The following is a 16,030-nucleotide window of genomic DNA, read 5'->3' on the forward strand; positions in this document are numbered from 1 at the left end:
AAATCAGCCCCCCCCCCCCTCAAACCATCGGGTGTATATGTGTGTGCGCGCTAGGGCAACTATTTTAAATCCTATCCACCCCGCACGTTGCGTTCTTGGTTCCGTTTGTTGGTTGCGTACCGCGGATACCTGACAAGTAGTAACCACAGTTCACCGTTCACCTTGGCTACCCAAAAGGTAGTATACTGCAGCAACAGTATCCTGGGATTGTTTATACAATTGTTTTCTTTTTGTTTGCCTCCTCTCTGCTCGCGGGCCATTTTCACACTCCTCTCCCTCTTCCCTTTCTATATCTTTTTTCTCTTTTACTTAAATACTTCATTTTTCCGTTACTCTGCACTAGATAAAGTAGAAAAGTGCGATCGTATGTGGTTTACTATAATTTTAGTCTTTCTCGCCGCGGCATTCCCGCGCTTATCTCGCTCTTCTCCCCCAGGTGTACACACTACTCCGCGCTGTTCCGGTTTTGCATTCACCATTCACACTATCCCCCCTCCCCCACTCCTCCTCCTTTTATCTTTTATTTCTCATTCTAGTTTTGAGTTTTAGGGAAGCTAGAAATGTAACCGTTTTTTCTTTTACCTTTTGTAATTAAACAAAGAGAAAGGAAATCCATGAATAAAAACAAACACAACATACCCTCAAAATGGATGGATGGTCGTGGATGGCCTTTCGGATGGTTCGCCGGTTGCTTGTGGCCGCCGCGTATTTATTGAGAAAGTGATGATGAATATGTTGGTTTTGCTGACTTTGCTTGTTTCAGTAGCGCCAGGCCTATCATGCATTTCCTCACAAATCATCGGCATCCAAGTTCACCGGCATGACCGGCAGCAGTGGTGGTTTGGTAGAGGCGATCTTGGGTGGCAACCGCAGTAAGCGATGCGTTTGTGCTCGTCGCGTACGCAGATGATCTTTACGAATAAACGCTTCATCGACGCGAATCGGCATAACTGACTCACTCCATCGCCCCTTTCTCCACCTCCTTCACCAACCCAACTAAGTGTCGTCATCCATTGTCACAAACGGAGGGGGTGAATCATAAAGCGATAGGGGCACAGATGGTACTTACTCTTTTCATTTCCCCATATTACTATTGATTCATACTAATGGCTCACCGGTATATGCTAACATAATTGTTTGAAAATACATATTTTGTTGTTCGTTGGCGTCGGCGGTAGGTTGATTTGTATTTTAACTGAACCACGTTCCCCGCCCCATAAAATAACCAAGCGATTCGTAAGGAACAATAAAGACGATTTGAAGGACCGAGAGGTATATGTTTGTCGTTTCTATTATAAGCTCTCATCCATGCTTCTACAATGTTCGCACAGAACGATGAGCCTAATTGCTAGGGGCCAACGGAATTGGTACCTCCCTACACTCGACGGAAGAAGTGGACAACCAGATGGTGGTCTGTCTGGCTCATTGTCATCGACGGCCTTGGTTTAAATATAGTGATCAAGGGTCACCGTTTCTTCCTTTACGCAATCAATGCCGAAACGATCGATTATCACTTTTCTCACGCCAGAAAAATCAGCGGATCGAGATAGAAGAAAAGAAAAACATCGGAATGTTGATCAATTAGGTGTAAGACCGGTTGGGTTCGTTACCAAAAAAAAAAGAGTACGAATTGTATCTGAGAAATAAATCATTGCATGCAAATAACTTTGGAAACAGAATTACAATAGCTACCATAACGATCACTGACTGATTAAAGATAATCAGGAGCTTAGTACCAAATACGATTGTGACCTTGAAATCACAGTTTTAATTATGCTCGACTCTACACTCGACCTACAATCGGCTCTAACGAGGTTAAGGTTGATATTGGAGGCAAAAAAGAGCAAAAAATGATTCGTAATCACGCATGACAGGTTTACGGTTTCGTGACAGTTTTATGTTTTTAATTTATTAATTTAACAGTTTAAAACGTGGAGAAAATATAGACCATTGGTCTTTTTCTTATTCTGCTTCTTTGACTAAGCACACGAGGGATGCCCAGGCACATGATAGCTGTGAACAAAATTTCACTAGAGAGAAATGGGGAGCGAGATACACTGGGACTGAGAAGGTACAGGAGGACGAGTCTGGGTGGGTGCTGTAAAAGCTAGCGCGCGAATAAGTTTGGCCATCGAGAGCGATCGTATATGGAACGGCATTCAAAGCACACTGCAAAGCCTGCTCATTTATCGTTCCCTTCGCTGTAGTACGAGTTAAAGTTGATTCTGCAACGATGGATTATAAAAGGAAAAAGAAGATCCATTAGCATTTCTATCACGGGCTCCACCAGTGTCTAGGCCGGAATCTGAATTACCTGTGTATCAGATTGATAAACCTTTCCGATGTGCTGGATGTGGCCGTTTCGTTGATTTTCCTTAGCAACGTCATCAGCTGGTTGGTGAAATCGTGCCGAAACTGTTCGACCCGCCCGGAGAACGTTTCCGTTGGTTCCATCGTGGTGGCTTCCTGCAAGCAAACATCGGCAAAACGGGTGCACTCGTGTTAGAGGTCATGGATGTTACGGTGGCAAAGACAACCCCATTGTTTTCCTTCGTCTCCGTGTTTGGAACAGCAAAAGCGCGCCGAACGATGGCCGTGAGGTGCCACGTCCGACAAATCCTTCCATTTTGAACAAAAACTAGTAGACCCATTCTTTTGCCTAGTAATCAATCACATGCAAGATGCTTTAAAGTTAATATTATTCACGTTTCAGTTAGCAATGGCGGTAGTACGCATGCAAAATGCTTTGATTAATCACGTTAAAACGGCGGAGTACCACATTCCCATGGTAACGAAGGTATGTTGTTCTCATGGGGTGCTCTTCAATGGGGATGGCGGTTGCTAGTGGCTGAAATATGGGCCCCGTTGAAACTCCGAATGAACGCATAAGGTCGTTGTTAGGTGGCAACCGAATGAGGCTGTAGAAATGAGACACAAAGACCCCGCCCGGGCGATGCTGTGCTGGGATGAGAGATGAGATGGGATTCGAATGCCCCCTTCGGGACAGAGCAAGTACCTGCGATGCGTATTGTTCGTAATCGGACTCGGAAGACAGCGAGTAATCATCACCCGACGCAAGCATGCAGGTCAGCTCGGCGTCAACGAAATGGCGTTGCGATTCCTGAGGCGCGTTGTTTCGTTTTTGGAATGTTTTTGTTTAAATGCAATGCACACCATGCGCACACCGCCGCGCAAATGACACGGTACCAGGGAAAGGACAGAAGAGAGCATCGGGGGTTCCAGTAGCGGTTGCGATGAAAGAACAACCCACAAACACGTGCCACGTGAGGAGAATCCACCGCAGGTTCCGATACGGTGTCCGGTGCGCGCGCCGACGATAGCAGCATGAGTCGAGGGTATGAGGGGGTTAACCAAAAGCGAAATCAAATCAGACCAAAACGGGGAACGGGAAGGGCGAACCAGAAACGAAACGTGGAAAATGTACCATTCATCCATTTCAACCAAAGACACACCGGAAACGAAATACCACCGATGAAGACCGAACCGAAAGTGGGGGATTAATTGTATTAAACCATTTTTCAAGGAGGGAAAACATGTCATGAAAACCGTAAAAAAAAAACAGAACCATGTTAGGTCAAAAGAGCGCGATAAAATGGCATAAAAAAGAGATGGAACAGGGAAATAGAAAGAGAAAAAGAGAGAAGAAACATTAGAGAGGTGAGATGCATTTGTTCGAATGTTCCAAAAATCGATCTTCTTTTTGCAAAAAAAAAAACAAGTCTTTCTCCATGTTTATCAATATCCCGCTACGAGTGCGCTATGCCAACAGGAAGTGCCCATACTTACCGCGAGAAAGTCGCAAAATTTAATACAAATATTGCATAGATTGATGATCGGTTTCAGCAGCTCGGGCGTTGTGAGCATACAGTTCTTCAGGCATTGATCCAGAAAATCTTGATGATACTTTAGCACATCATCGATATTTTTAACCTACGGAGAACATTAAGGAATGGGCATTGTTGGTATGGTTTGTCAGCCCAAAACCGCCCCATTACCTACCTGTTTCATGTTGTGATAAAATATGTGCCAGTTCGGTTCAATCACCTCGATCATCATGTACGACTCGAAGCTCTGGATGGCGATCAGCATCTTTTGGCGCAGGGTGAACGCGGATCGGTACAGTTTCGCTGTGCTGGGTGCAAACAGCTGGCGTGTCTTGTTGTTGTCGATCCACACGCGACACAGCATCCGCTCGACGTACTTCAGGTAGAACAGCTGGCGAAAGATCATCTGATACTTGGAGATCGTCCAGAGGTTCAGCACGATCGAGACGGGCCACTGCGCTTTGTAGGAGAAGGCAAAACACTCGATGCCCTTCAGCTGCGAGGTATCGCCCAGCGGATCCCCGAACGCGTCCTCATTATCCATGATTTTCGAGATTTGCGTGACGATCCCATACGCGAGGAGTGTCGTCTTCAGCTCGTCGTGATACTGATCATGTTTGGCCGACGATAGACCGAGCGTCACGTCGAGCAAATTCGCTATCCGTATCGGATGTAAACTGTCCACATCCTTGCGCAGATCCTCCTCGACAGCGTCCATGAACTCGGTAATGAAGTCACCCTGTTGTAGCAAGAAGTAACGCTTAACCGACAGCAACCGGCCCATTAGATCGTACTTGTCCATGATGAGATTCAGCAGGGAGGAGGAGGCAAAGTTGTACGCTTCCTCGATCGCATCGATGTACGACTGATCGGCGTGCCGGTAGCCGAACGGTTTGCTGATGGGCGAAATGGTTGGCTGCAGTTCCGCACTGCCACAAACGCGAACCACGTTCAGGTACTTGCCAGTGCGCAGGATGATGTCGGCGTACTTGGTGAGGAAACAGGGCACCTTCTCCTGCCGGATCGTGTACTGTTTCTCCCAGTAGTCCACCAGCTCATTCTCGCTCAGCTCCATCGCACTGTGCTCGATGAGGAACTCTTTCTGCGGATCATTGATCACTCCACGGTGGATCCACAGTTGCAGCATCTCCATAAATGGGACAGCGGCCGCTTCAATCAGTCGCTCGAGGACACGTTGCGCTTCGATCGTACCACTGGTGGCCGTGATGCGATCGTACAGCAACGTTAACACCTGTCCACCGCGACAATTAGTAGCCCGTATTTCGGATACGGTGGCCGCTAGTTCTTCCATCGTGGGGAACAGGGGTTTAAGGAACTGGAGCAATCGCTGCATCGTAAGTTCGCCCTGCCGTTGAAAGCGTGAATCATCGAGCTGGGCAATCGAGAGATAGTAGTCGGTCATGAGCGTTTTCAGCACGGACCGGAGTGCCTGTAGCACCAGGCCTCCTTCGAGTATGCTTGATTCCTCGATAAACTGCTGCACGCAGGAGAAGTTGGCGGCAAAGGGCAATATCTCTTTGACCATATCGCGGCAAGAATCGGTCAGTTGAGGCGAAAGTTGAAACTCTACCGGACTCGTGGCGGAGTGTGGCTTTTGGGGCATAATCAGTGATCCCTTCAGAGCGACCAGACATCGAACTAGCTCCTTCACTACGATCGGTTCCTGTGATGCCATTGGAATGGCTGCTACGTTTTTGCTCTGCAGTGGGTACAGCTCGTCGTAGTTGAAGTTCCACGAGACGATCGGTGACTTTTGGTGTGCAAACTCAAAGGACTGCCGCAGTGGCTGGTGATTGAGTCCGAGCGACACGTTGGCCGAGGAGAGTCGACTGACGCCACCACCGGAGGTGGCCTGGACGAGCTTCTCTTTGATTTCTTGGACATTTTCCGGCGTCACTTGCTCGGTGATGATGCGCGTTGACGAGAGCGGTGGACTTTCGAATACTGAGACACGCTTTTGGACTGGTTCCACGGGGTTTCCAGCACTCGGTGGTTGCAGCGGTTGCGGTTGCGTTTGTTTCTGTGTCACCTTCTGTTGCTGTGGCAACACGGGAGTCTTTTTGTGATCTTTAAGATCCTTCGCGAGGCGATTCAGCACCAGAACGAGTGTCGCATAGGTGTCATTCCTGAATGAGGGAAAAAGGGAAGACGATGCAGCCGTTAAATCCTTAGGAATGTGAATATTTCCGTCCTGCGGTCACTTACAAATTGGATTTAACAAACAGTTCCACGTATCTGTTGCCGTTCGGAACGGCTTTTAGTAGCAGCGCCAAATGGTCCGAGAGTTGCTTGCTGCTATACTTGCCGTCACGATTGTAGAAGATTGTGGTAATTTGTTCCACGGAGTGATTGCTAGCGGGAACACAAGAAACGGGGATAATCAGATGTTGGCTCCGAGGACGCTGCGCATCGTGGGGTGCGGCAGTTACTCACCCAGATGTTTTTACCAGCTCGCCGAGCACCCTTCGCGCTACCGTTTCCGACATGGCACCAGCACGGGATCGAGGCCAATCACTTGGAATAAGCCCCGGAAACTGGCCGCACCGCACAAAACCCGATTAATGCTCCGTTATCGGCGGTGGAGGAAGAAGCGCGGACGCCCGAAATTCGTAAACAAAAAAAACCACCCATGCAGCAAAGAGAAAAATGAAAAAAGAAAGAAAGTGCCGAAGGAGGGCCAACGGAAAGTTTGAATTTTGTGCAGAAGCCGGGACGAATAACTCCTCCGAACACTAATTTAATCGCAAGGAAGTGCCGCAAGAGCTAAAGCGGGAGAGCGGGTGAATAAGTTAATCCTTATAATTCCGGCTTGAGGCTCAAAAAGGCTGGGATTGGAGCAAGTATGCTGGAAACGCTTCAATTTACCGTAACGCTTGAAGAAACGACACAGTGACCGCCATTCGTTCAATTGCACCTTGAAGGTCTCCAAACGACTAAACTTTAATTAAAGTGCTACATCCCTTTAATCTCTTTTATTTCTATTAAATACGATAATAAAAGAGTTTAAAGTAATAATTCGCAGGGGAGACTTGGATGTTGTTCCATTTATTTTAGTGATTTTAGTAAAATTATTCCATTTATTTTTGTGAATTTTCTTCTCTGCTCTGCTAAAAATTACAGCGATTATACAACATCACCTGTTTTCAAATTAGCTGAAAATTCGTTGCACTCTTGGGCACGCAGTTTCGATTACCCCCACCATACCGGTACTACACGAGGAAAAGCGATGGCGGAAACATGTTGTTTTTCCATCTTTATCCAGCACATTGATCGTCACTGGACAGAACCCAAAGCCCTGCTCAACGAGCGCCTCTCTTTTTATTCACCTCCACATAACCACTCCGGTACCGTACACAGTTTACTATCTCTCGCTCTCGTGTGCAAATCTTCATCTCCCCTCGGTGGATACTAAACTCGATGCCTATCTTCTCAGCGTGCTACTACCGCGTGCTCTCTCACAGAGGAACGCACGCTTTGGCGTCGTTCCAATCACGCGCCCATCAGAAAAGCTCTCAGAAGATTGTTTGCCAGCATCGTGGAACGTTCTCTGTGCTGCTGCTAGTACATCTCCAGCGGCCGTACTAGACGGTGTTCGCGGACTTCGGTTCCGTCGTGTATCGTCCTGGAGAGTTCGTTGTTTGCCACGAAAGCGTCGCTCGTGATAGCGCGTTCCACGTTACGCTTCGGTGATACACAAACATTCGTCCTCGTTCGAATTCCTTGCTTTGATACGCGAGCAAACAGCAGACCAAACGGTGTGGCAGTGACTTAATCGAGTGTGAGTGCGAGTGAGCTTAACCGTTAAACCGCACGTGTCCCACGGTCCGTGTGTAATGCTGTAAATGAAAGATAAACGCCCTGTGTGACTTAACTGTGTCCCCATCCTCCGAGTAAGAACCTCAATTCGTGGAAAGCCACATTTCCAGTCCCCCCTAAAAAACAGAAGAGTAAGAAAAACAACAGCATTTTCCCTTGTTCTGGCGCGTTTTTTCGTTCAATTTCGCCTAATCCTTCATCGCTAGATCCATCGCGGCCTTCAATTCGCTTCGCTACAGAAGAACGATTCCGAGAACAGTGTTGTAATACAACTCCCCGGGTCGACCCGGTCCCAGTCCCGGTGTCAAGAGTCAACCGTAGTCAAAGGGAAGGACGATGGGCGGCTGTCTTGTGCAGGGCAACCCTCTGATCCCTGATTCGCTCTCAGTGGTGGTCCGTTTGGAGCAGAGATTAAAACTCATCAAGCCCACACCGGATCCCCTGGTGATGCGTATAAGCGAAGGGAGCAGCAGCAGCAGCAACAGAGATCGGAATGTTGCTGCTCGATGCTCGTCAGTGGATCCATTTCAGGAAACACTTGTTCTCCATATTATTTCCAACCACCAGAAGGACGTTAGGTATCGCTTTGGAAAGCATTATCATCGTTTGCCTTCGACTGCGGCAAGCTGGATTGGAAACCGAATCCCAAACACAACCTCTCGATGGTAATGTCAAGACGGTTGCCAATCAACGAGCGGCCGGTGGTGGGGTGTGGGCGATGCTTTATTTGTGTATGCTCGGCCCACAGTAATGCCTCATTGATATCGTCTTTCAAATCCGGCACCGAGTTTTTCGCTTTGTACATTCGTTTTTTTTTGTTGGCATTTGTTTTGACATCAAATATCGAATGTTCATCGTCGTCCATCTTCTGCGCTCCGTTGGCAATATCCCTTTCCAAAAGCGGTATCAACGGGGCCCCGGCACGTGTCGCAGGTTCTGCGCTGACGGGCTGTGTACCTGCCACATTATGCATTCCGAAGCAATGACATAAATGCTCCCACTCGGTGAAGGTACCGGGAAACGTGACCGAAATGTCAACGAAAATGTGTTGCCTCGTGGCAACATCGCTGCAAATCGGGCTTGATGGTGATCGATTTGTGGTGATTCGGGTGGTCCAACTAATGGGAATCGGTGTTGGGTTGGGAAATATGTTTTCTCCTGATCGACACGGGGAGCTAGAGAGAGGTAGAGAGAGAAAAAAAGTCCATCCAGATGTTACCCGTGCGCTACTGGCCAGCTTGTAATCCAAGCTTAACCCGCAAGGAAGCCTCTGCCATTAATTCCTGCAATCCATTTCTCATTCACGTAATCAGTGTCCGGATGGACGACACTGAGATTGATTAAATTAAAATAAATCCCACTAACGGGCCCCAGGTCGGAGAGGACGGACGGCTAACAAGCTAAATGTCATTGAATGGAACACCGGCTGTCCTCTCTCCCTCTTTGCTGCTTCGTTTTAAGGGCTAAGTACTTTCACTAAACTTCATCATCAGCCCGCTCCGTCTGCACCGGAGCGTGCAGTGCAAGTCACTAGCAGCGATAAAAGCGGAACAGAGAGAGGCGGTTTTTTTTGTTTTTGCTAATGCACCGGGAACCGTCACGGTGCCGATGTCCTGGAACGTCACCGACCGGAAAGAGTCCCGTGAAACAAAGCCAAAACATTGACACCCCGCTCGCTGCTCGCAGCGCTTCTGGACCCACAGCAAGCCAATTCATCTTACTCGCTGGAAAAGCATTCCAGGGACTGTGCTATTATGCGTAACTAGTGCAACGTGCAAGGAGCAAAAGGCCTGCTAGCTGAAGACGGTAAGATAAGAAAGTTTCCGTTACCTTCCGACTCACGGGGAGCACGGTGAGTGACTGTTTGTGGTGCTGGTCCACACCAGGTGGTATGATGGAGGCGCTTGGTAGCTGGTATTTTCAAAAGCTCTCTCTATGACAGCGAAACAGACAGGACAGAACAGCACAGGCTGGCTGGCTGGCTGGCTGGTTGGCTGGTCATGGCCATTGTCTTATCTTTGTGGGGAAAAAGTGTTGTTTCATTCACAATGCGCGACACACACATACATACGAGGGGGCGTTTAGCTAAGTCGAGCGGAAGCGGGCGTGAATTCGATTAACTTTAACGAAGGTAAGTGATCCAACGGGGTTCTAGCGATGCAACGACAGCGTCTGCTGCCACTGATGATGATGATGCTGATGATGGGGAGTATGAGGAGTAAACTCGGCAAACCTGGCCAACCTGGGAGGCTCGGGTTCAGGGGTTGTTTGACGATTTAATTTCGTTGAACGCTCGCTACACATCCGTACGTGCACTCGGTACGGGAATGGGTAATGGCCGTGTACGTGTACACAAGGGCACACATGCTGGACCTCACTCGCAATTACTTTACCGGGGAGCGTTTGCAATGTTACAGTAATCGTAGTGCAAACCGGAAAGGGGTGGAAAGGATCGTAAGAAGAGAGAGAGAGAGAGGAAGATACAGAGAGAAAGAGAGAATAGACCGTGATGCCCTGGCGTAAGTAATTGTTTTTTGTGCTTTCCATTCACCGCTATACCGGGTTTAAGGCGCACTGAACTCCACCCTCGATGACGCACAGTTCTTTGGCGGGAACGCAAACTGCTAAGAAGTCTACTCTCGCGGGTTTTGGCTTCGTTTGCTAATAAAACGAAAAGCCAACGAAAGGCCCTTTTGCCAGTAATCCCAGTGAGCGACGCAACATAAAACAAAGCAACCGATGCACACGTGTTTAAATGTCTGAATTTCGCTTCCTTTCGACCTCAGTCGGTTCGTCGGACAGGCAAACAGTTTGAAAATTAAGTTACCACGAGCACGAGCTCGCGGGTGACAATTTCCGGAATTTCTCCGTCAATCCGGGGTCCCATCTGTGGTGGCACCGCTGTGTGTTTGAGGAAATCTCCGCTTTATGCGAATGAAACAGGATGACCAAAGGATGGCTGCGAGGGGACTATTATGTTTCCGGTTTGTTATGCGGTCGAAATCGGCGTACGGTGGAATGTGTCGCCGTGGTGGTGTGCTGGTCCGTGGAACTCCACTCCGATCCGATCCCGCGAACCATCTGTGGAGTGGTGCGTTTGTTGTACTTTTTGATGACATTCTCTTTTCTCGCGCACAAACCCCTTTTTTCGCAGAAGCGATATGCTAATTTCTACATTATCAGCCAGCGCGCCTCCACCGGAAAGCGTGGGTACGCGTGACGGACTAACTAATGCTTGGCGTGTGTCCGAGTGGGAACAATCGGTAAAATCGTGTTACGCAGATTCGATTCCTTCTTACCGTCACCATCGCGTTTCCGTCCTTGGGTGTGATCGTTGAATAATTGAATGCTGTTGATGTCCCCCCACCTCTCGTGCCCGGGAGTGAATAATTTAAAGTTTCTCGTCCTTCTTATTGCTCCACTCGAGCTCCGCCGAATCGCGTGCCTTTTGTGTGATCTTGTAAGCACACCCCGGGCCCAGAATCCGGGCGAATGGACGCGTGAATGGAGCGAAAAACAAACAAACTATCAATAATTAAAAAGCTCGATCGAATCGGACCCGACTCACCACCTCTCCGTGACCGATCCGTCCGTGACCGATCTGCATGTTTGTCACAAAGCACAGCACACAAACACACTAAAGACGACTGACAAAGTTTTGCCGGCTCCGTGGGCGCTGCCCGAGGTGCCCGAGAACACCGAAAAACCGTAGGTATTATTAGATTTTACGAGCTACCAGCCGCCAGCCGCCAGCTGGACTTTGCTGGCGCCAAAAAGCTTTCACTGGAAATCGAAAACCGTTGACAAAAGTTCCTGGAGGGGGGTGGGCGCGCTGGCCATTAGACAAGCGAGGGAACAATTCAATTTGCAGATGCTTACGACCACCAGCACCACGTCGGTGGCGGCGACAAGACGGGAGTTGCGGTGGTCTAGGATGTTGAAAAACAAATTTAGTGCGGAAACTAGAGAACTAGAGCTCTTGGGACAAAAAGCCGGCTCCCGAAACTACGCCGGAGCAACGGTGCGGTCCTTGGGACCAACACTCCATTCATTGATCTTTGACAGTTTTCCTGTTCCCTTCCTGGTGGGCGATGTGGGTGCCAAGTGGCATATAATTTGCTACCGGCTTCCCGGGCATTTTTTTTGCTTCTTCTTCCTCTATTTCATTGGCTACTACACCCGCTCGGAATGGTGGTACACAATGGAAGGTATGTTTTCTCTCTCTCTCTCTTTCGCTGCAAAGGAACCGGAAACCAAAGGTGGCTGCGCTATCTCCACGGTGACAGAGATGGTCTATGGCATGCTTTGTTGAAAAAAGAAAAAAAATCTGAAAAAAGGAGAAATCCAACCAAGAATCGAGGGCTAGCCATTGCTGGACATTCAAAGCCCCGCTTCTGTCTCGGTAATGGACCGCTCTCTAGAGGCGCGGGATCCGGAAGGCACAAAAGAGTAACAAGTTATGAAATCATGCAAAGCTCACCCCGGGAAAAAAGAAACAAACATTCCAGCGTTGTCCATTGTGGAAGGGGCACCGTACACGACACCAATGCTTGTGTGATCGAAGGAAGCGAGTGAGCGAGCGCGCGCGCCCGATGTTCGATGCTTTCCCGGAATGCGAACTGAAATTGTTTTTCCTCCTCCTGCTTGCCCTGCTCTGTACCCTACGAGCCGGTAAGTCGAGCGTTTGGAGTGCTTGCAGCAGCAGGATCAGCAAAAAAAAGGGAAGGAAGAAAAAGGACACCGAAACGCCGGTGATTGGGGATAAAAAAAGCGTCCCCCCTTCCCCGCCCTCTTCCAAGGATAGTACGGAAGTGGCGCGAGACCTCGACTCGATCTCGATGGTATTTTGGGAGTTTTGCAGAGCGGAAGGCAGAGGCAAACCGGAGCACAAATCGACAAAGTTAAATGCTGTATAAAATTTTAATATCAATTTATGAGTAAACTTTCCGTGTGCCTGCTTGGACTGGTGCTCCTGCTGCTGCTGCTGCTGCTGCTGCTGCTGCTGGTCTCTCCCTCTCTTCGTTTTCGCCTTCTTGAAGTGGAGTGTACCTTTGCGCACCATTTCAGTAGGCGACGCCAGCCAGCTCGCCGTGCGAGGCACCACGTGTGCCAGGGAGCAGTTGGCACCGAATGGTGGCACGGTTGGCGGTGAGTGCTGTGTTAAGTGCCTGCCAAATGCCGGTGAACGATTCAGCGACAAATAACCCCTTTACCGGCGGGGTCCGGAACCGTGGTCCAGGTAGGGGTGAACCCATTTACGCGTTCTAGCGAATTAACAGCCCCGTCGCTTCCTGTTCCCTTGCAGATGGTGGAGGATTGGCTTGTATGAAGTGGAAACGGGGCGACACCATTGTTAACACCCGGTAACTGGGGTCCAGGAACGAAAGGTGGGGGGGGGGGGGGGCACGTTTAATCACGGTTAACAACACTCCAATCTCGCGTCAATTAACACATTTCCCACTCTTTCCAGCACAGGAAGCCGATGAAAAAGGTGCCTTTTCCTCCGACCCTAAGGGGATTTTTAAATACTTCCTCCAGGCGGTAAAGGGTGGTAGCTGGCTTCCGGATTAAAATCCTGCTCTCTGCCAGGCAGGCCTGGGGTCCTTTCAATCTGTTTCAAACCAATGAACGGTTGTCACTAAACACTGCCAGGTCCTAATTACCCTATGGTGCGCCGTAATGGCGATGCTCCAGGCCAGGCACACCAACACGCATCTGGGTTCTCTGGTGACCCCCCCTTTGTCCTCTACCCTTGTCATGACCAGGTTAAAGGGTTTTGTTTGTTCATTTTTGTGATCCTTGGGTGAACCGTTTCGTTTTCGCTGTTTTTCTCTCAAGACAAATCGCCGACAAGTGGCATTTACGCGTCCATTTCTCGTGGCCCCCAGCATCTTTTCCTTCTACCCGTGACTTTTTCCCTTTCTTTGGGAGCTTCTTATACGAACAGCAGCTTTCGGGTGCCCTTGTGTTTTTTCTTCCGTTTTATTTTCACAATCAATTCACCTTCAACCCCAACAAACACCAGCGCCACCCTTTTGCTGGCGAGATCTGATCGATTTAAACCCTCCCTAAGACTGGAACCTTTTCTTCTTATCGCTTCAACCCGGGGACCATGCGTCGATTCGTGTTAATACTGTGTCCTTTTTTTCCTTCTTTGATTGTTTCACTTTGCAGCAACAGCACCGGCGGCAGAAAACAGCAGCATCCTTCCGACATCGTGATTGACCAAACACAATAAACAACGCAAACAACGCCACACAGTGGACCACCGGGATACAGCGATCCAGGCGAAGGGATCCAGGACCGATTCGCCTGGCCAAACCCGGGGATTTCTTTCGCTTCCCTTTCGCTAGCGTGTCACCGTATCGATTGACATTTGGCCGCATTTTGTTTTTTTTTTTCTTACTCGAGTACTTGCCCCGGTTTCTCGGCAATAAAATGCTCCAAATTATAACGCGACGGCTGCCTTTGCTGCTGCGGAATCCGGCGTCGGAGAGTACGAGGCTTGACTAATGAGGCATAAGTTCGTGGTGTGGTCCTTTCATCCGTACCGTGGTCTTGCTCCCGGGGCAACAATTCGTCGACGGTGTGGATGGCGATGAAAAGCAGAGACTGCACGCTTCGACTAACTTCGGCGATGGCGTAATGTGGCGTGAAGCAAGCGCCTGATTATGGCTGCCACCTCGTCCTCGCTTCCCCTCCCCACGGCACAAAGTGGCAGACACACCAACGCACACACAACAACCACGTGCTTACACCTTTGTGGTTTGGTAGTTAGTTAGTGAGTTAGCTGAAATTTGGTGGTGAAGGAGTTTGGAGTGTTGGCAGAGCGCGCGCGCTCTGTTGCGATTGAAGAAAGTGTTTCTGTTACTGTTGGTGTGCGTGTTTTCACGAAACCAGGTGGCCACCTCCCCCCGTCCACCCCTTTTTTCGGTGGTCTCCAATGTTGATTGCGATGTGGTTTGTTCTGTGTTCTAAGTGTGTTCTGCTAGTGTGACTTGAGAGCCGGTTGGAGGGAAGGGCAGCAGAAAAAGCCACAAGAAGCACAAGAAGCCACGAAGCCGTATCCGTGAACTTTTTGGCCCTTATAACAACAACAGCGGCAACAGCGACAACAGCATACCGAACGAGCAAGTGTGTCATTGGTGGTGGTCCTGTGGCCCGGAACAATAGCCCGTCAGCGACAGCAGCAGCAGCAACAACATGGATGGCAGAAACCGACGGCGTCAGTTTGGCGGCCCCTGCCACTGTCTTCGGCCGCTGATACGGCTTTGGGGCGTCGTGGCCGCGATTGGTAAGTTTGCTAGCGTGACTCTGGGATGGGGATGGGAGTGAAAGTGATGCTCTGATAATCGCCAAACCCGTGACCGAAACTCCTAAGGTGCTGGGCAAGCGAGACGCGTACGCTTTCGCTCTCTCTCTCTCTCTCTCTCTCTCTCTCTCTCTCTCCTTTTCTCTTCAAGGATCTGCCTTCGGATGTCGACTCCATGACTCCATTGGGTTTATTGCTGCTCTGGAAGAAAATTGGGGTGATGGTGGTGGTGGCAGGAGAAAATGAGCCTTCATATTGGCCGCAGTATCGAGAGAACAATCTCAGCAGCACCACCACCACCACCCCACCGGTTTCAATGCCAATCTTGTGTTGTTGGCCAAAAGTTTCTTCGCTGAGAGAGAGACAGACGCGAATGTTTTTGCCGAAATTGGACAGATAGCCTTCCAATCAAGATGGTGGACGCAAAGTGGCGCTCGAACTATGGACTGTTCAGTTCCCGGGGCTTTGAAATGATAAGCCAAGTCCACCAACGGATAGCTAACCACCACCACCACCACCACCAGGACCAACAGTTAGCAATGATTGTATTTAAATTAATTTTATTCAGCAACAGCGAAATCCAGCACCATATCGTTGAGCACTAATCCTGAGCGATGCCAACAGGGAGAACTTTCGAATATACAGACATGTTGCAGGCGCTGCAAATCCTGGTGCTTTAAGCCAAATCCAGTCTAGTTTTTGAGGCCAAAAATCGAAAACTTTTAACGAACTCCCGATAACAAGCGTCCATGTACCGCTAACGACATGAACGGAGGGGTACGGTGGGAAATTTCCTAGTGCCAACCGTCCGAACCGTCGATACTGGCTGCCCGGGATTTCCCGGGGATTTTGAATGTATGCTGGTGCGTCCATCGAGTGTCATGCGCGCGACACGACACATTGTAGCCGGCCTTGGTGGAAATGGAAGGATCACTCATCCTGTGGCACCATAATTGGAACGGAATTTCCGGAATGTTTTATGCTTTTCGACTAGCTGTGTATGTGTGCTGTTTTTGGGGGTGGAATGTTTCGAATC

The 16,030-nt window shown here is 49.3% G+C and overlaps 3 protein-coding genes across 5 annotated transcripts in view; 2 read left to right on the forward strand and 1 right to left on the reverse strand.

Annotated features, from left to right (window-relative positions):
* The window catches only part of LOC126579272 (casein kinase II subunit alpha), a 4,039-nt gene extending 3,390 nt beyond the window's left edge, over positions 1–649 (forward strand). The window contains exon 1 of the mRNA XM_050242708.1: positions 1–649. This exon is cut by the window's left edge and continues 3,390 nt beyond it. The gene's annotated coding sequence lies outside the window, so the exon portion shown is untranslated.
* A 1,283-nt stretch (positions 650–1,932) lies between these two features.
* On the reverse strand, positions 1,933–6,454 carry LOC126577555 (gamma-tubulin complex component 2 homolog). 2 transcript variants are annotated; one of them, XM_050239244.1, is made up of 7 exons: positions 6,300–6,454; positions 6,072–6,218; positions 4,021–5,992; positions 3,808–3,951; positions 3,017–3,121; positions 2,315–2,466; positions 1,933–2,225 (listed from the first exon to the last, which is right to left on the reverse strand). In XM_050239244.1, exons 1-7 carry the CDS (start codon positions 6,350–6,352, stop codon positions 2,183–2,185), a joined length of 2,616 nt encoding a protein of 871 aa, XP_050095201.1. In that variant the 5' UTR covers positions 6,353–6,454; the 3' UTR covers positions 1,933–2,182. The 2 variants fall into 2 exon arrangements, with proteins under 2 accessions (XP_050095201.1, XP_050095202.1); XM_050239245.1 differs by lacking the exon at positions 3,017–3,121.
* A 996-nt stretch (positions 6,455–7,450) lies between these two features.
* LOC126575688 (uncharacterized) overlaps positions 7,451–16,030 on the forward strand; it is a 29,976-nt gene continuing 21,396 nt past the window's right edge. Inside the window, exons 1-2 of one of the 2 annotated variants that reach the window (XM_050236501.1) lie at positions 7,451–7,813; positions 13,857–14,976. In XM_050236501.1, coding sequence (XP_050092458.1) covers positions 14,886–14,976 — 91 coding nt within the window. In that variant the 5' untranslated portion in view covers positions 7,451–7,813; positions 13,857–14,885. The remainder of the gene's footprint in view (positions 7,814–13,856; positions 14,977–16,030) is intronic. The other variant, XM_050236502.1, reaches the window with a different exon arrangement.

This window comes from Anopheles aquasalis, chromosome 3 (genome assembly GCF_943734665.1).
Source record: "Anopheles aquasalis chromosome 3, idAnoAquaMG_Q_19, whole genome shotgun sequence".
Taxonomy (NCBI): domain Eukaryota; kingdom Metazoa; phylum Arthropoda; class Insecta; order Diptera; family Culicidae; genus Anopheles; species Anopheles aquasalis.

Bases quoted from the DNA above. Each gene is read 5' to 3' on its own strand.
- LOC126577555 (XM_050239244.1), bottom strand. From the start codon at position 6,352: ATGTCGGAAACGGTAGCGCGAAGGGTGCTCGGCGAGCTGGTAAAAACA. The intron at 3,122-3,807 runs GTAAGTATGGGC...AACGCGCCTCAG, and splicing joins AATTTTGCGACTTTCTCGCG to GAATCGCAACGCCATTTCGT. The intron at 2,226-2,314 runs GTAATTCAGATT...CCATCGTTGCAG, and splicing joins TTTATCAATCTGATACACAG to AATCAACTTTAACTCGTACT.